This window comes from Myxine glutinosa, chromosome 7 (assembly GCF_964187855.1).
Source record: "Myxine glutinosa chromosome 7, kmMyxGlut1.1, whole genome shotgun sequence".
Lineage (NCBI taxonomy): Eukaryota > Metazoa > Chordata > Myxini > Myxiniformes > Myxinidae > Myxine > Myxine glutinosa.
The window spans coordinates 110180680-110200976 of record NC_136267.1 but is presented as its reverse complement, the minus strand read 5'-3'; the positions used below and the strand labels follow the sequence as shown (position 1 = coordinate 110200976).

Here is a 20297-nt window from a genome sequence, read left to right as displayed (position 1 = left end):
CGTTTTGTTGAGACGTGCCGGCAGGTCGAGATCGGGACATTGGATGGCTCCACGCCGAGGTGATGCGTGGGATCTCGGCCCGGGTAAGCCCCCGCCCCTGCCCCGAATGCGGGACGCATCCAGCCGCCAGCACAAAAGAATCCGCGTTCATGGCTCGGCTGTACGAAGCCGGGCTGTAGATGTGAATTGGCGCACCGAGAGGATGTAATAAGTAGACGGATGATGATGGTAGTGATTTGAAACGAAATTTAGAAAAGTGAATAGAATTGGCAGTAAATGGAAAATTTTTGAATTGGTTGGAATTTGGACGAGCAAAATTGATAGTGAGAGACCCCCGATGTGGTGGGATGGCAAATCCACCATCCCTCACAGACGTGGGGGCAAAGGAGCAATAGCTTATGGGGTGTATGGCAGTGAAAACTAGCCCGGGTGGGTTAGGTTATATTGATAGGGCCCTAGCGAAGATGACATTAGGTGACGTTAAGGTTAGTTAGTGACTGATACCTGTAGTGGGGACGCAGGTAGATTAGTGTGGATTATAATGACGTGGGAGCGCAATAGTTTAAAGGGACGACTGGGAAGCGCAAGTTTCAGAGGGGAGTAGTTAGCTGAGATGATGCCGTGTGTGTGAGGATTGAACAGGTGAGAATGGAACAGGTGTGATTGCACAGGTGTGCAACTGAACAGGTGTGTGGAGCAGTGTATGAGGGAGTAGCGGTGATTGCGTGTTGTGTTGACCAAATGGTCCAGGAAGAAAGGAGGGTGCAGGTGGCACCAGGTATGATTGCACAGGTGTGCAACGACAGGTGAATGAAGAACAGGTGTATGTGGCTGTGTGGAATAAATGGTAGTGTGGAATATCTGGAGTATTGGAATGGATGGTCGTGGAGTGAGAATGGTGGAAATTGTGGAGTGGAGTGGATGGTGCGAAGGTGTGAATGGGGGAAGTGGACCCCCATCACGGATACCCGGGGCGGGTAGTGTAAGTGTTAGGTAGAGGGTACAGGTAAATTGTGGTTGGATATTGGCATCTGTGGTGCGGGTGACAGAATGGTATGTGGATGGGTGCGTTGGTGTTGTGGAAATGGCTGGGCGTGTAGCCTGTTAGTGTGAGTAGTTGGTTTGGGGCACTCCACCACTGTGAGGATGTCGGCCAGGTGAGGCCGCAGGTGGGCTCTGGGAGCCGGTAGTAGTTGTTGTGGATGGGGCCCGAGGATCCGGAGGACGGACCCGGGTAGCCCAGTGCCAGAGGGCACCATGGGGTGACAGAGCCAGGAGAGGGGCTGTCCCCAGTTAGTTAGGTTAGGGTGAGGAGCTAGGTAAGCTCGGGTGGCAACTACAGTGGTGGAGGTGTGCAGGTGGGTAGACCTGTTGGGAGAGGTACACGTCGCAGCCCAGAAATTGTGCTAGAGCACCGGGAGATGAATCGGGGGAGTGAGACCCCAAATTGAGGAGCACCACAGTTTGGCCAATGGGAATTGGTTATTAGAACCCATAGTGTAAGTTAGCCAATGGATTGGCAGGGAAAGACCCCGGGTAGTGTAAAGTGTGTTAAAGTCATTTAGAGGATAGTTAGGATGAAGGATCTCCTCGCACCATCTGCATCCACTCACCTGAGGTGACAGGTACTCCACACCATGCCATGTTTTGATTATTTTTTTATGATGCAAATGTTTGGATTGTGAGACGCATCATGACGTGGGTGTGACCTTGTGCGTAATTCCATCTCTCCCTCCTTATGAGGATTGATGATGAATTGGTGATGGCAAATTTTGAAGTAAAGGGATTGTGGAGACGAATTTGGTATAGGGGAAATATGGGGAAGACGTGACAGTAGTGACGAATTTGTAAATGTGTAGATTTTTGTACATATGGGGTGAGAACAAGGGTAGGGTAGGTGACAGGGGGGTGACGTACGGTAGGGACGAGCTTTCTCACTTCGGCCTCCGTACGCATTTCACCTTGCATTGCCTTATTGACGTGTACCCTTGTGACCTTACCCCTCGCTCAATTGTCTTTCTTTTGTCTCCCACATGACCTGTGCGCCATTGGGTGCCGATGGGAGCGTGCGTGAGGTGGCCATTGTGCGCCCGAGATTCCCAGAACCAGCATGCATTGCGTTGATGTACCACTTTATGGACCGCTGTTCTGCGGCCAAGTACCACTTGATGGACCCCAGGTTCTGGGGCAGGGCACCTCTGTTGGAAACCGGCCATAGTGGCCAGGGAATCTTGCTTGCGGACCTCGGTAAGGTGGCACCTATGCCAAACAGGTGGACCACCCTTAGTTGGCCCCTGAAGCCCTAAATAAAAAATGGACACAAGTTGTGCTTTTTATTATGTCCAAATAGGCCGCATGAAGCCAGAAGACGTCGGGAAGAACATCGGCCCAGCAGAGAAAGAGAAGACCACCACCAGTTGTTTTGTTGTGTTTATTATGAGCCATGGTGACTGCGCACTGGATGGTGCTTTTGGGTGCTTTGTGGTGCTTTGTGGTGTTTGGTGCTTTTGGGTGCTTTGGTGGTATTGGTACTGGTGCATCGATGCAATGCGTGCTGTCTCCTCCCTCCCAACAGGAATTTCTTTCTCTTGTTCCCTAAAAAGGAAAAAAAAAAAAAAACACAGGTCCTGGGTTGCGTTGTAAATAAGAAATCACGTCATTGTAAATAATGCTCCCCACCGTAAATGTATAGTTTGAGAATAATTCCGTAATTCGGTTAGCTGTGGGCTTGAGTCTGTTAGACAGGATGCAATGCAATAGGGGGACATACTTATTTGTGTTTTAAAATTGTCACACTCAGGGTCAGGTTAATTGTAGAGGGAATTACACCTACGTGTCACACTAAGTTAAAGTTTAATAGGCCCGAGGACGGACCTGAAGAAAGGGGGGTGCAGTGTAACGATTTTGAGAAGTGTGTAACGATTTTGAGAAGTGTAACGGTTTTTGAGAAGTGTAACAATTTTGGAGGAAGTGAAACGAATGTGAAAACGTTACAATGTGAACGTTACAAACGTACGGTACCACCCTGTAATGTAAATAATGGTCGCAGTCAGCGTCCTAGTTAATTGCATGAAATATACACGCAGGTCACGATATATCTTTTAAATAGTGTATTTCCTTATTCCATGTAGGCTAAGTATGTGTTTTCCCACTAGATTGACTTTGCATTGTATCAAACAAAATAAGCGTAGGCCCTTCCAATTTCCCCAAAACCTCCCTTCCAATTGCCTTCCGCATTTTGGCTGGTTTTCTTCAAACCACCATTGGCCACGAGGTAAGGTTGGGGAAGAAAGGCGTGTCTCCACCTCGTCATAAGAGGAAAGGAGTGAACCAGCCCTAACAGCCAATCAACACCGCGGTGAGTGACCCGGTAGGCGTGCCCTCGGAGTCGGCGGCTTGATTTCGCTCGAGGTGATAAAAGCGACTGCAAGGGACTGCTTTACCAGATGACTGGAGATGAGCTGGAGATGACCCTGGGAGAGGAGCAAAGAGGCTGCACCAAAGAGAGGCGGTGAGATGCGAAACGCTCCAAGCCAAAGAGGAGAGGTACTCGGCAAGGAGACCAGCTTTGGAGAGACGCGCTGAAGGGAGGGAGACGGCTCCACCCCAGAAGAGGAGCAGGTGTGCCGAACCAGCGCGTAACGTCTACCGCAGTGGAGAAACGACGGAGGTTTCCCGCCAAAAACCGCGAGGAATTGCGAACGGCGGCCTCCCGACCTTGCCTGCCTCTCAAGCGATCCATCTCAAGCCTACCTGCCTGCAATTATCCCCTGTGTAAGTGTGAACGTCCTGTCCTGCTCGTTTGTCTTGGGGCTAAGTAAAAATGAATAGTGTAAGTTAACCATTCGCTGTGTTACTGCTTCTTCCATCCATCGCTGTGTGTGTATAATAAATCTGTTCTTCCTCCGTATTCTTCTTCTTCTTTTTCCTTCTCTTTCGGTCGCTTTAGAGATTTCCCGATTGAATATCTGTGGGGCGATCTGGTCAACGTCGGGTGGAATCGGGTTTTAATCGGGGAGTAACTGTTCGGACGCGGTTAAATACACCACCGCTCGGTCAATATAACATCTAAAAGCCGCGTCTGTAACAATATATATATATATATATATATATATATATGCATCTATACACAAAGAATTAAGTTAAGCACCCCCCCCGTTTTTTTACAACCTCGCACATTACAAGTTTGTTGTCGTCAAAACAGTGTAATATACCCATGATATTGCTATATTTTCTGGAGAAGTGATATTATGGTCACATAAAAACATAACAATCATGCCGTTTTCAATATTTTATTCTGAATAATTTAAGGTGAAATTTTTTGGGAATTTTAGGCATATTTTCACCTCAATTTAAGTATGGAGCTATAGGTCCATCACGGACAGTGTGGATGACGTTTATGTTTTCTAACGTACAGTCATTGTTCTGAGAAGACCTCTAGCGATCTTTGCGTCAATAACGTGTGTAGGACCCACGTGATCGGATCACTGACTCAACCCTACGTCTCATAGACCCTGTAAGCCGTCGTATGCGTTGCTGTGGCAGGTTATTGTCATACCAATCATTATTTGATCTCACATACCTTAGAATATATGCCAATGTATACATATACACAAAGAATATATATTAGGGGGTGCTTACCTTAATTCGTTGTGTAGGGGTGCTTAACTTAATTCTTTGTGTATATATAGGGTGAGCCAGAAATATGGTCATTTCTGAAATTCGTGTGAAGGAAATAAAAATTGTATTTCAAAATAAATTCATTCATGATATTGAAGTACATAACATGCATTTTTTTTTTACTGATTTTGTTTTATTTTTTTTAAAGACAGAACACTTGAGTGGCCATGTGGGAACTGGTCAGGTGAAGAACGCGCTTTCGCTATCAAAGCTTTTTACAAGAATAATGATTCCTTTCAAAACATCAATTTTAACTCCATTTCAATGTTCAACCTCATGGAAATGTGCCATCTGTTCGTGCTATCAAGTTATGGGTTCAGAAGTTTGAGAGGACCGGTTCAACTTTAAAAGAGAAACCGCCGGGAGCACCCAAATCAGTAAGAACGGCACAAAACATTGAGCGTGTGAGGGAGTCAGTTTTGAGAAGTCCGCATCGCTCCAGCCGAAAGCATGCATCAGCCTTAGGAATTTCTCACACATCACTACGCCGCATATTGCAAAAGGATTTAAACATTTATCCCTATAAAATTCAAACTGTCCAGGAATTAAGCCAAGATGATGAGATTGCCTGCAATAATTTTTGTGAGGGAATGCTTTCATTTATGGACAGAAATGAAAACCAAAACATTGCTAACAATTTGTTCATGTCTGATAAAGCACATTTGCATCTGCATGTCGATGTCAACAAGTAAAATACTCGTTTTTGGACAGCCGAAAACCCAAGAGAGATGCACATGAAACCGTTACACAGTCCCAAAGTCACGGTGTGGTGTGCACTTTCGTCGTTCGGCATCATAGGGCCTTACTTCTTTGAGAACGATAATGGAAATGTCGTCACTGTTAGTGCAGCTCGATATACCGATATGGTTTCTAACTTCCTCTCCAGAGAATTAAACAGATTTGCCAAAGTGAGCCCAATGACGTGGTTTCAGTAAGATGGTGCAAACTCCCACACCACCAGAGTGTCCATGACTACTGTAAGGGCACTCTTTCCAAAGCATGTCATTTCCAGAAATGGCGATATTCCATGGCCAGCAAGGTCACCCGATTTGACTGCATGTGATTATTTCTTGTGGTCATATCTAAAGGACAAAGTGTATGTTAACAGTCCACAAACTCTTCATGAACTTAAGGAAAACATCAGACACGAAATCAATGATATTGACGTGGCCATGTTGAAGAACGTCATGAATAATTGGCGTCCAAGATTGGAGGAATGTGTCAGATGAAATGGTGCGCATCTCCTCGATGTTCTTTCCCACAAATAAATGGCAAGTTATGTACTTCACTTTCTTGTAAAAAATTGTTTTGAAATGCAACATTTTATTACCTTTATATGAGTGTTAATAATAACCATATTTCTGGCTCACCCTGTACATATATATTTTATATACACGCACACGCTAATGGAGGTGGATACTTTGAGAACTAGTAGGTCTCCGTTCCATCTCCTGAAACCCAACAACAGCAACTTGTGCACGTGTGCTGCATGTGCATGCATGTGCGCACACACACACACACACACACACACACACACACACACACACACACACACACACACACACACACACACACACACACACACACGAGACCATTAAGTAGTATTGTGTGCAATATTAACACACACACACCTGTGATTCAATATGGAATTCATATTTTTTCATATGTGACTGGGATGTATTTTGAGGCAATATGTTAATTGTAAATGGAGAGTAGAGTAAAAAGGCGACAAGTGTTAATATTGAAGTTAAATTTTACAGTTTGTGGAAAGATGAGTCCTTGGGGAAATTCTAGCTGTTTCCGAATATGGAACATTGTTGCAGTAATGGGCAGTTTCTAGTTCTCTCTCGATATTGAGCCATCTTACATTACTGTATACAATGGCAATCCAACGTGTTGCTTTGTGTTTATCTTTTAAATAAATTAGAGTTTGAACTACGGTACACTTGGCCATAGGTTGGACATCGGATCGATCATAAAATCTTGAGCGTTTTGAGAAAGCACATAAAAGTCTGAGGTTGGTGAGATAAGTGAAGCTATAATATCAATTACCAAAATCCAATGGATCCCTAGCATCCCTGCTTCAGAAAGCTTTAAGAAAGACAGTGTACTCACAAATCAGAGACACCCAGACTGTCTAGTTGATTTGTTGATTCCAATACAAGTTCCCCAGAATCCAGAAGGCTGTTTTCCCTCTGGTGCAAAAATGATTTTGCATTTGTTGCATCTTTCCTGTTCAGATGGTCTGAATTGGCCTGCTCATAATCTTCATTTTCATCCAAGCTCAGGCTTTCATTTAGCTCCAAGGCTAATTCTCTGTCCATTTCAGACAAACATTCAGTGGCTTGTTTTTCAATTATATCATTGCTCAACAACACTGGCTTGGCTTGTGACTGCTCAGCAACGGCAATGTCATCATCTTCAGTGCAAGGAGCAACAGATTTCCCTTCAATAGAACTATTGGAGGCAATCAAAAGATGCTGCTTTATTGTCTCTTCCGGTCGATCTTCCCATTGAACTTCCTTCTGGGTTTCAACATTTGCTTTACTGGATGAGTTTTCTTCAACTCCTTCCTGAACAAAAACAATACATGATTATTCAACTGGAAAAACACAAACACCAAAGGTTAAAAAAAACAATTTAGCTGTTGAATGATTGTTTTTAACCATTGAACCATTGAAGGCCATATGTTGAAACTCACCAATATTGCAAAAATACCAGCAGAGAAATTGCTTTTTGCAATTTGCTGTTCAGCTCTACTATCATTCGGTATTTCCTCAGGGGCATCAGTTTTTGCTTGTTTGAACACAGAGGCCTTGATGTCTACTTTCATGCACACGTCCTGCTCTTGTTGCCTGAGAGAACAAAATTCTAAATCAGATACAATTATAAAAAAAAACCACCGTTTAGAGGCCATTTTTCCCCGCAAAGCGGGGGTTGGCCTTTTCGGGGACCGTGGTAGTTGTTGTTTTTTGGTCCCCTTTTTGAAGCAATGTTTTACGGCCGGATGCCCTTCCTGACGCCAACCCTTTTTGCCGCCTTCAACGACAAACAGGGAATTACCAGTGAACTGGTACTCAATTAGCCGACCTCGGGAAGATACAATTATAATGAAGGGAAGTTAATGGTTTTTTTGGGGTTTTTTTTGTTTTTGGTTTTTTTGAGGCAGTTTCACTGAGGCAGTTTCAGTTAAAGAGAAGGAAAATACAAATTTGTTCAAAAAAAAATAGGATAATTTGAAGACCTGAGGGGAAACAGTACTTAAGTCACATTCTTGGGCAAAGTGAGTGAGAACCAGGAACTCCATCTACAGTATGGGAACTATCTATGTCTAATAATTTTGCATAGTTATTTTGTGACTTAAGTACTTCTTGCACTCGGGTATTCAATTACTGAAAAAAAAAAAAAATTGTTCAAAGATGCAGATTATTTATTTTGGGTTTAAAATGCTTGATATATATATTTGCTCGATAACAACACAAAGACACCGTGAGTGAATTTTCAAAAACACTTTACCTGCTTCTAAGAGTAAAACCAATCTAAAGTTAGGAATAAATACATCTGAACCATCAGTTAATTAATATAGCTCTTTCAGAAATGCATGTTGTTTGTGACATCATTGGTACTAGAAACCAATAACAGGTAAACAGAAAGCTGAGACCATCATGGTGTTTTGCCTTTTTAAAAGAAGTTTCTGCACAGGATTCTGACAATGGTACTGATAACCTTGCAAGCTCACAGGCTGAACAAACATTTATTTTGTTACTTTGGTAAATCTACAAATTACATGTGCAACATGGCAAAAAAAATTCAACCTTCTCCCATTCAGTGTAGATCACTTGCAGATAGTTGTTTCTTTATTAACAAGAGCGTTTATAGAACACCTTACCCCACACAGTCTTCAGAAACAAGGACATGGGTGGGGTCTGTGAGCGGCAAATTTGACTGCTTGTGATGACGTAAAATGCAGTAATATTTTGTGAAAGTACTGATAAATGATGTTCTTTGAAGGAGCCAAAAAGATGATTTGTGCTCCATAGTGTTCAAGTATGTAATTAGATTTTAAAATATATATTTTCAAGGTTGTATAAATTTTATTTTGGAAGTTCACTGCCGTTGATGCAGCGTCTTTTACACCACCTTAATTAACACATTACATTTGTTCATTGGGCCTGTTGTTTGTGTCCTTTATGACATTCTTAAAAACTAAGTTTCCTGTTTGGAATGATTTTCAATTTTGTTTCACTGCCAGACAGGCAGAGTAAAAATATTGTCTCACTCCTCTCTGCGCATGTGCGGTCGGGTCAAATTCAGAGCCAAAGTATGGCTAAACTACATGTTCGTTTACCAATTCATGTTACGATTCGTTTTCAACATCAAACATTCAATGAAAATGAACGTGTTCCTCGATCATAAACTGATGTTTATAGACAGACAGACAAAGTAAACCAATTGCTTAACCCCACTTTTCACTTCACATGCACGGGGTAATAAAGCAGTCACTGCTGACATTATGTATGGTCATATATATTACAGAATTACAATGTTTATTTCATGTGGAATGCAGTTATAAAAAAATTTATTTTATTAAACAACTAATTTTTTATTGAAAATATAAACTGTCAATAGCATAACATTCACACAAACAAGACCACCAAGCGTCCTTTGAAATACTGTCTCTGCCTAAAAAGCCATCCCTCCATGCACAAACCTGTTGAGGACGATTTGTGATGGAAAGGAATTCTGGACAGCAGACAGAGCTGTGTACATGGCCTGAACATGTCGTCGGGCATAACACATCTTCCACCATGCCTGAGCATCCAATTAACAGGAAAATTTTCAGTGATTTACACATAATTATGTAAATTTAACAAGCAATGATATATCATGTCAAATAATGCAAAATAGACGAAAAAATGTGTTAGTGTATTATGATAATGATGACCACTCCTTTTTGCATCTTCAGCTGCATAGGGCTGCCGAAGAAGTTTCTTGGCTATTAAGCACAATCCTGGACGGGTTGCTACTCCATCGCAGGATCTTAGTATATTATAAAATTGGAAGAAAAAAAATTTATGTGTAAATAAGGTAAAACAGTGCTTGTGAGATAGCCTCCAGGTATGCACACTCCTATGAGCTGTCTAGCCTGGGTTCGAATCTTGAACCAGCCATGAACTGTCATCCTAGTGTTTCACATGCAGGGCAAGGCATTAATGAGTGTAATATCTATATACATACATATGTGCAGTGTCTGTGGTGTCTTGTCTTGTCTCGTCTCGTCACTGAACTACTGCCTCAAACTTGTGTAAAATCGTACCAAACTTCTGGTATGCACCTATCTCTCTCGTGGGTATGTCCTAAGGGTACTTGTTTTGAAAAAAATTTAAAACATTTTTTATGATTTTCTTTTTTAATTTTCTTTTTTTTTAAACTTAAATCTTCAAATTCAATTGTTTAGAAAATGTAATATCACGTATATTACAAATACATTCGGCAAAATAATTGTTTGTATTATGATTGGTGTAAACCATGACAAACAGCAACTCAGGTACAGTCCTCTATCTATATATCTACATATGTGGGCAGTGTCTGTGTTGTCACTGAACTATTCCCTCAAACTTTTGTGTGCGTGGTTGTAAAGTGTTTTTAATAACGCTGTTGGTGAGGTGTTTTGAATCACGTGGTGGTGAGGTGTTTTGAATTACGTGGTGGTGAGGTGTTTTGAATCACGTGGTGGTGAGGTGTTTTGAATTACGTGGTGGTGAGGTGTTTTGAATCACGTGGTGGTGAGGTGTTTTGAATCACGTGTTGGTGAGGTGTTTTGAATCATGTGGTGGTGAGGTGTTTTGAATCACATGGTGGTGAGGTGTTTTGAATCACGTGGTGGTGAGGTGTTTTGAATCACATGGTGGTGAGGTGTTTTGAATCACGTGGTGGTGAGGTGTTTTGAATCACGTGGTGGTGAGGTTTTTGAATCATGTGGTGGTGAGGTGTTTTGAATCACGTGGTGGTGAGGTGTTCTGAATCACGTGGTGGTGAGGTGTTTTGAATCACGTGGTGGTGAGGTGTTTTGAATCACGTGGTGGTGAGGTGTTTTGAATTACGTGGTGGTGAGGTGTTTTGAATCACGTGGTGGTGAGGTGTTTTGAATTACGTGGTGGTGCGGTGTAATCGTCCCAAACTTCCAGTCTGCACCTACCCCTCCTGTATGTATATGCTGAGGTTTTTTGTTTTTGTTTGTTTTTTTGTATTTTTTCAAGCTAAATTGCTTATAAAAATGTAATATCACAAACACTACAAATAAATTTGTGCAAAATAATTGTTTGTATTATGATTGGTGTAAATCAGGACAAAACAGCAACTCAGGTACAGTCATTATCCTCAGCTACAACAAGCCCGTTCCTGTGTAACAACGCGTGGTGAGGCAAGCGTAGCAAGCCGAGCCAAGCTAGTATATATACAGTCACGTGAAAAAGTAAGTACAGCCCATGTAAAGTTTTGACTTTTTCAACATATTTCAACAAACAGCTATTTGAAGTTCATTTCAACAATATTGATTGATAAAGGTGATATAAGATAACAAATATCATGAAACATTTACATTTTGTAGTCCATTGTATAATTTAAATAAACATAAATGCAAATTTCGCATGTGGAAAAAGTAAGTACACCCTTGGCTCTAATAGGTGGTATTGCCCACTTTGGCAGAAACAACCTCAAGTAGGCGTTTCTTATAACTGTCTACCAGTCTCTGACATCGACTGGGAGAAATTTTTGCCCACTCCTCCATGCAGAATTCTTTCAGCTGTGCGATGGTTGAGGGGTTTCTTGCATGCACAGCTCGTTTCAAATCCCCCCACAACATCTCGATGCGATTTAGATCCAGGCTTTGACTTGGCCATTCCAGAACCCTCCATTTCTTTCTTTTCAGCCATTCCTTGGTGGATTTACTGGTAGGTTTAGGGTCATTGTCACGTTGCAAGGTCCACCTTTGGTTGAGCTTCAACTTTCCGACAGATGGCCTCACATTATCCTCAAGCACCCTCTGGTACAATGAAGAATTCATAGTGGATTCTATGATGATGAGCTGCCCAGGCCCCGATGCAGCAAAGCTGCCCCAAACCATAATATTTCCACCACCATGCTTTACAGTTGGTATCAGGTTATTGTGGTCAAATGCTGTCTTTGGTTTTCGCCAAACATGTGTTCTGGTACTGTGGCCAAATAGCTCTACCTTTGACTCATCTGTCCAGAGCACATTGTTCCAGAAGTGCTGGTCTTTGCCCTGATGTTCTTACTGGACAGCAAAGGTTTCCTCCTGGCACACCTCCCATGTAGATCAAATTTGTGCAGCCTCTTTCTAATGGTAGACTCGTGCACTTTGACATCAACAGTGGCAAGAGCTACCTGTATGTCCCATGATGACATTCTGGGGTTCTTAGAGACTTCTTTCAGCATCTTGTGGTCTGCTCTCGGGCTGAACTTGCTGGGGCGGCCTGGCCTGAACAAGTGGCAGTTGTTTGGAATCTTCTCCACTTGTAGATGATCTTCCGGACAGTCGAATGATTGATTTCAAATTGTTTGGATATCTTTTTAAATCCCTTCCCAGACTCATAGGCATCTATAACCTTCTTTCTGAAGGCCTCAGAGAGCTTTTTTGATCTAGGCATGGTGACGCCGCACACTTCAACAACAAAGAGCAACCCAAACTAAATGTCTGAGGTTTAAATAAGACAGGTTCCTCCAAGATCCTCTCTCACGATGTTCTAATCATTTGCACCTGAGTTGGTGCACCTGATTCTAATTTTAGGTATTTGAAGTCATGATAAATGTAGGGGTGTACTTACTTTTTCCACATGCAAAATTTGCATTTATGTTCATTTAAATTATACAATGGACTACAAAATCTAAATGTTTCATGATATTTGTTATATTATATCACCTTTATCTATCAATATTGTTGAAATGAAGATCGAATAGCTGTATGTTGAAATATGTTGAAAAAGTCAAAACTTTACATGGGGTGTACTTACTTTTTCACGTGACTGTATATATAGAGATATATATATATTGTTGCGAATATGGAATTTGGCCTCCATATCCGCTTGTAAATATTCCCCTATTTCTCCAATACTCCCCAACTTTCCCCAATCCCCCATTCCCTAGTCCCATTGCATGTAAATAACACTCAGTAGAGCCGACCTTCCCCTTATTCCCCCATTAAATGTCGTGCCCAGGTCCACCGCACCACACGTAGACAACTTTCGGACATCTTGCTAGTTATTCTTAATCTATGTCAGTTAAGGACTCGTTTCCATTAATTCTGACTCTTCGTTGCACCAGAATGTGATTATATGGCATCAGTAGTGAGTTTAGGACCTTTCCCATACCTCCTTCCATCTTCTTCCCCAACAATTACAACAACAACAGAGGAGATGGCGGCGGCGCGGGGGAGGATGCGTCCTCACACCGGCTCGATTAGCGCCATTGACCACGCGCTCCACGGGGTTACCACGGAGGGGCTGGCTGTCAGCTCCTCCTCAAGGGCGGAGCCTGGTAACCCCCCGCACCCAATCAGAAGGGCGGACCGATTCCATCTGGGGCGGCGCTAGCGAGCCGAGGGCGTGTCACTCCCCGCCGGATATACGTGGCGACTTAGCGGACGTGACGAGAGATGCGCCCCCAGCTGGAGAAAGAAGTACCTGCGCGCGCTGAGTCAGAGGCGCCCCGCCTGAGAAAGAACGTTGCCTGCGATCGCTGAGAGGAAGCGAACCCGCCTGAGAAAGAACGTTACCTCCGAGCGCTGTGACCTCCCCGCATCTTTGGACCGGACCGAACCGTGTTGATTCTGCCCCGAGCCCAGGTGCACCTGGAGCCACCGATACCTGCCTTTCCCTGCCATCAACCCCCGTGTGAGTCAGCCGTTGTCCCATTTATCTGTCGTCTGTCCGGGGTCAATATAAGAGTGTGTCTAAGTGCCTGTCTTCCTGTGATATACCTCTAGCCCCTGTAATCTAACCTTTCCGTACGAATATACTTGAGAATCGAAACATTGGTGTCTGTCATTATAATCCAGCCGTGTGTCTTCTTTTTCCTTATTGAGCCAGCGTGGCGCGGCTTCGTCAACGTTCGAGTACAATCGGGTAATTTGTGCGGACACGACGGCCATTCCGCTCGGCCCACCGTAACATCAAAGTCGTGTCTGTAACAATATATAGAGATATATATATATATATAGAGATATATATATATAGAGATATATATATATAGAGATATATATATATATATATATATATATATATATATATATATATATATATATATATATATATACATATATATATATATATATATATATATATATACATCTCTATATATATATATATATATATATATATATATATATATATATATATATATATCTCTATATATATATATATATATATATATATATATATATAGAGATATATATATATATATATATATATAGAGATATATATATATATATATATATATAGAGATATATATATATATATATAGAGATATATATATATATATATAGAGATATATATATATATATATAGAGATATATATATATATATATAGAGATATATATATATATATATATATATATATATATATATATATATATATATATATATATATATATATATATATATATATATATATATATATTGTTGCGGAAATGAGGATTGTTTTTTTATTGTGTTGTATTGTAGTAAATTGTTGTGAATTATTGCTTAAGTCTGGACCCTCCTGCCTCCAGTGTTGTATAAAGGTCAAAGGGCGTTCCCGTAGTTAATTCCATAAAGCATACACGTTAGCCAATCATAGATTTCCCCCTGGTTGATAGTTATATCTTTATTATGTGTATTAGGGTAAGGCCTTGTCTCCCATTAAGATGACACTCCATTGCACTGCATTAAATAAGAGTAGATCCCCTTGCTTTCACATCCCCTTTCGTCATTGCCAAGCCTCGATTGCCAATTAAATCCCCTCCAAAACCACCATTGAACATGTGTTCGGGTCGGGGAAGAAAGGCGTGCCCGCCCATCGTCATCAAGGGCTGAGCTAGAGGGCCGTGTCGACCAATCAGGGCCGAGGTGAGCACACCGATGGGCGTGTCCTGAAGGCCGGCGGCTTGATCGCCGGAGGCGCTATAAAAGCGCGCGCGCAAGGACGTTGTAGAGGGGAGTAGTTGCTGAGTTGTGTAAAAAGATCATCCAGGAGAACCAACTGCGAGAGTACATTGAGATCACCCAAGGAAGCTTTGTACACAGCAACGGCTGATGGTTGTTCCGGAGCTGGTGCTTTTCCGAGCAGAGTCCGAGGCTGGCATGTGAGCAAAAGAACATAGAGAACATTAAGGAGATCATCATCCAGGGAAGCACAAAGCCTGTTGTAGTCCTGGCAAAGCACGCGACGTCCACAGCAGCAGCAGCAGCAGCGGCGGCCACAGCAGCAACAACACTCAACAGCCGCTTGGGGCCTGGACGGCGGTTTTGAGCAGGGCCGCGAAGGAACGGCGGCTGCTAAACGCGCCGATCGTGCTGCAGGACCCATAGGACCTTCCTTTCCCTCCAGCCATCCACCTCCTGCCTTTCCATCCTTTTGGTGTACGTGAGTTTGTTCTGTTTGTTTTGTCCCTGGGTAGTTAACTAAGCTCGTATAAGCTAGCGTTGCACTGTGTCTCTAAAATCTTCTGTATATTATTTTCTTATCTTTCCTTCTCCTTGGTTATTTTTGGGTGTAAATAGAAATAAATTATATTCGTATTTCCAACCTTTTTGTCTTCTTCTTCTTCCCATCCGCGTCGCCTTAGTCTTTTCCCTATTGAATATCTGTGGCGCGATCCGGCCAACGTTCGGGGATCGGGTTAATCGGGGTAACTGTTAGGCCGCGGTGCCATCCGCTCGGCAAACCAACATCCTTATCCGCGGGCCGTAACAATATATATATACTTTGGAGTTTACTTTGGAGTTTCTACTATTTCTTACAGTTATATATACTAGGGCATGCCCGTACTATATCTATATCTAAAATTATATCCCCCCCCTCTATTTACATGAAATGGTTTGGTCCAAAGCGAACGGCTTGCGAGTACGGTGACAATCCCCCCCCTCTATTTACATGAAATGGTTTGGTCCAAAGCGAACGGCTTGCGGAGTTTGGTAAAGAAAAGAAATCGCCATAGCGTGCCCAAACGCGCAGGAAAGCGAAAGAATCGCAAATTTAAGGAAATGCCCGTACTTCCGTAAGGAAGAGAAAAAAAATGAAAAGGAAAAACATTCCAAACCGCGAGGGAAAACAACACGGCACGTCGACACAACAACGTGTCCTGTGATTGGCCGTACGTGGCTGCCAGTAGCTGCCCCCAAAAAAAAGCTTTCACCGTCCGGCGACTGAATTTAAGGGGAAAAATAAAACGCTCTTCGCTTAAAACAACGCCCTTCGCTCTGACTGAATTGGGACAATGTTTTTATGTTTTTAATTGAATTACTATCCGTAATGGCGCACGCTCTCACTGGAGCTCCGGAAGGTCGTATATCGCAGTTACGATGAATCGCAAATTAGTTTTTATTAGTTTTATATTAGTTTTAAAACATAGTTTAACGCCAACATAGCGCCAACATAGTTTGCAAACGTGAAATAAATGAATACGCTCTCAAATGTGCCATCCGAGGCAGAGTGTGTTCGCCACGTTCGGCACACGTGATAGCTCGCTGCTCTCTGATTGGTTGAATCGTTTTCTGGACATAGCTCGGTAAGTAATTGTCCGATTAATATGAAACCTTGAAAAGGCACATCCTCGGGTCCCCAGCAATATACCTGGCAAGTTTAAAGTATATCGGACCCGTGGTTGTCGAGAAACAGCGGTCACAGACAAACAAACACACAGAGATTACTGGAATTATAGATACTAGGGCATTGCCCGTACGTGGGTGCCCGTTCCGTGGCCAAAAAAAAAAAAAAACGCTACCCGTACGCTCTACCCCGCCCGTACGCCCGTAAACAAAAAAAGCAACGCTCTTCGCTTCCGCCCTTCGCTCTGACTGAATTGGGAGAAATAATGCGCATAAGAAATCGAATTACGTACCGTAATGGCGGTCAGCTCGTAACGCGCTCAGCTCCGCTCGTCTCACATCGGCCACGCCTACGCAACAGAGCGTTCTGTGATTGGCTGCCGGAAGATAAGTCGTCACTGTCCGGAAGTTCGCAAATCGCAGTTAGGATGAATCGTTTTAATTTAATCGCAGTTTGAATTCGTTTTAAAACATAGTTTAACGGCAACATAGTTGAAAAGCCTTGCCTTGCTGCAAACAGCTGCTGCAAACAACAACAACATGGAAGGCTGCACTGTCCGGAAGTTGGCATATCGCAGTTACGATTATTTTAGTGTTAATGGCCAATTATTCAATTAGCGCCAACGTATTTTGGCTGTTTGCAATTTAATCGCAAGGAAAAGTAGAAAGAGAAGAGGGAAAAAAAGAAAAGCCTTGCATTAACGCATTAACGCTTGCATTGCATTAACGGTTCGGCACACGTGATAGCTCGCTGCTCTCTGATTGGTTGAAGCGTTTTTTGGACATAGCTCGGTAGGTACTTGTCCGATTAATTACAAACCTTGAAAAGGCACATCCTCGGGTCCCCAGCAATATACCTGGCAAGTTTCAAGTATATCGGACCCGTGGTTGTCGAGAAACAGCGGTCACAGACACACAGACAGACACACAGAGATTGCTGGAATTATAGATAGATATATATATATATATATATATATATATCGTTTGGATGTTAAGCAAGATGACCTATCTGCCAGCATGAGTCGAAGGTGGAGGTTAAAGATCCCATGGTATATTTTGCAAATGTATCGCTTGTTAAAAAACCTGGTTAAATTCTAAATTCCTGCCTAAACTCTCTCGCCAACATGCGCTTGGCAAGCATGGTGAGTGCACCAATGAATACTTAAGATTCCACTCATCGGGAATATAGCCATTTGCCAGTGTTCTGTCAGCCATCTGTTCTCTCTGTGTTATACCGCTGAGGCTGCGTGAAAAAAGTAAATGTCTCAGAAGAAATTGACGGAATTCTTTGCTCCAAGGTTGATGCAATATTTAAGATTAGCGGCGATGTTGCACAACATTTTTTTGGCTGTTACCAATCTCAGCCACACTGCACCGTTTTTATGCCTCTGCCGACGAAGTCGCCGGAGGCATTATGTTTTCAGGTTGTCCGCCCAGCTGTCCGTCCGTCCGTCTGTCGGACGATTAAGTGATTAAATGATTATATTTTGGGGTCAAAGGTTAAAGGTCAAATCTGTAATAGGTCTATAGCTTGAGAACGGCTGAAGTGATATAATTCAAATTTGGTACAGGCATATATAATATTGTAAATATTAAGTGATTATATTTTGGGGTCAAAGGTCAAAGGTGAAATCTGTAATAGGTCTATAGCTTGAGAACGGCTGAAGTGATCCAATTCAAACTTGGTACAGGCATATATAATCTTGTAAAGAGAAAGCGATTAGATTTTGGGGCCAAAGGTCAGAGGTCATGTCAGGTAAAAATGTGCTAACTTGGGCACAGCTGAATGGATTTAAATCAAACTTGATACAAGTATTATAATGATGTAATAATGTGGGTGGGGGCATATCAGTCGACGTCGTGATGTCGGAGTGCCATTCTAGTTGTTTATCTTTTTAGTCTGCCAGTGTTACTGTGGATTACAATCACCAGGGCATCACTGGTTGTCATCCATGAAGAGGATGATATTCAATGGTCAGCGTCAACCTCAGTTTGTGGTACTAGGCTTACCAAGGCTACTAGTACGATATATTGGTCTACTGAGGAAGGTAGATGATGTAGAGAGCAGCCAACCTCAACCACCAGCTGCTAATCTACATTACCGGTACTCGGATTCTCCAAATCTGCTGAATAAGGACAACAACAGCAAAACATTTATGTTGTAAATAAATCAAATATTCCTCATGGCAGATTGATTGAACTAAGCTGAACATGTCCTATAATTAGTGTCCCAACATTTTTGCAGGTGCGTTAAAATTTTTAGCAGTTTGCCTAGAATTGAAGGTTGGTCGCACTGGTGTGTCTGTCAAACAAATTCAACTTTGAGTGGTGATATACGTTTTTTTTCTTTAGTATTATGGAAGAGTAGATTACAAGTTCTAGGATTGTGAAAGAGCAGACACATACACAATTAAATAGATCCATGTCCACATGCATGCAAACATATGTGCAGAAATGTAATACCAAACAAAAAAAGACTGACTTGAACAATCACAGCTGCCTTGTTGCGACGTCTCAGTTCTAACTGCCGGCCTCTCTCCCGCCAGGCAGTCTGCAAGCAAATCGCTGCTTGGACCATCTCAAGATAGGCATTGCGTTGCCGATGGGCCCGCCAGGCAGCTTGCAACGTGATTGCTGCTCTGAGTTGGGTAGCAACGTCTGCCGTGACAACAGTCCTCTTCTGATCAGCCAATGAGAGCAAACACGCCTGAATGGAGATGAATGGATGAAGCCAATACATTTACAACTATAGTTCTTGCACCTGTGCACAAAATTATATGCGAGTTAAATGATTATTGCTTTGTACACTCATCTCCCTATTCTTTTCACAACCCAACTGCTAAATCTGGAAAACTTTATTGTTGAACTAAGCTTACATTCACGACAGTAGCAATATGTAGCCGGAGCTGAGTAGCGCCATTCGCCCAGAGATCTATTCCAGCATGCATTGCTGTGAGGAGCTTGGCAAGTCGCCTTCGTTCCAGCCAGGAATGCACACAGTGCTGCAAAAAAAAAGATCACAATTCAGGATCATGAACGAGTGTCGTGATAGCCATGCAAATAACTTTCGAAACACGTTCTTTTTAGTCCTGAAAGAGGGAATGAAAAAGTGGAAGTGACAGAAGGACTTGGTTGGTAAGTGGATCACGAGACCCAATGCGGTTCACAAGGGATAAATGTCTTTGAGAAGTGCTGGAGCAAGACCTAGATAAGTGCCACTGTAAAACCATTATCCCACCCAACTTGTTTGTAGTGTGGAAGCAGCAGAACCTCATTCTGTGCTTTACAATGTGAAATGCCAATAATTTTCAGGACTTTGGAGTCAACAACTTAAAATAATGCAAAGTGAGTTGCACAGGCTTTAAAAAATGCCACGGTCAACGTCAAACTTATTCGAAATGCCACAGTCCACGTCAAACTAATTCCTCATTAATTATCCAGAATGTTCCCTTCAATCCCCAAAAGTGCTCTGCCCTCACATTCTCTCCCCACAAAGACTGTCTCCCAAATCTTCCAAGTCCCTTCTCTAGTGAGACTTTTGATGAAATTAATTATCCACTGATTTGATGTTGTGGGCACTAAACTACATCATGGGCACAACCATCTCATTCTCAACCATATGAACACTTCACCAACCCTCCTTATCTTCTCAATTTCTGCAAGGTTTTTCTTAACTGCCCCATGATTACAGCCTGATATTCCAGCAGTTTTTCTCCATCTGATGAAAAATATTGAATTCCAGTTCATGAGGATCCTTGGATTCTGAAGAGATGCTGTCACGGACATAGATCT

The 20297-nt window shown here is 42.4% G+C and overlaps 2 protein-coding genes across 3 annotated transcripts in view; one reads left to right on the top strand and one right to left on the bottom strand.

Annotated features, from left to right (window-relative positions):
• Window positions 1–20297, top strand: part of LOC137431586 (hyccin) — a 576074-nt gene that overhangs the window by 219395 nt on the left and 336382 nt on the right. The gene's annotated exons all lie outside the window — the stretch shown is intronic.
• LOC137431580 (unconventional myosin-IXb) overlaps window positions 1–20297 on the bottom strand; it is a 232539-nt gene that overhangs the window by 48065 nt on the left and 164177 nt on the right. For both annotated transcript variants that reach the window (XM_068123054.2, XM_068123055.2), the window contains exons 27-31: window positions 19382–19507; window positions 18988–19212; window positions 9392–9492; window positions 7382–7535; window positions 6796–7253 (exon numbers count right to left, since the gene is read on the bottom strand). In XM_068123054.2, coding sequence (XP_067979155.2) covers window positions 6796–7253; window positions 7382–7535; window positions 9392–9492; window positions 18988–19212; window positions 19382–19507 — 1064 coding nt within the window. The remainder of the gene's footprint in view (window positions 1–6795; window positions 7254–7381; window positions 7536–9391; window positions 9493–18987; window positions 19213–19381; window positions 19508–20297) is intronic.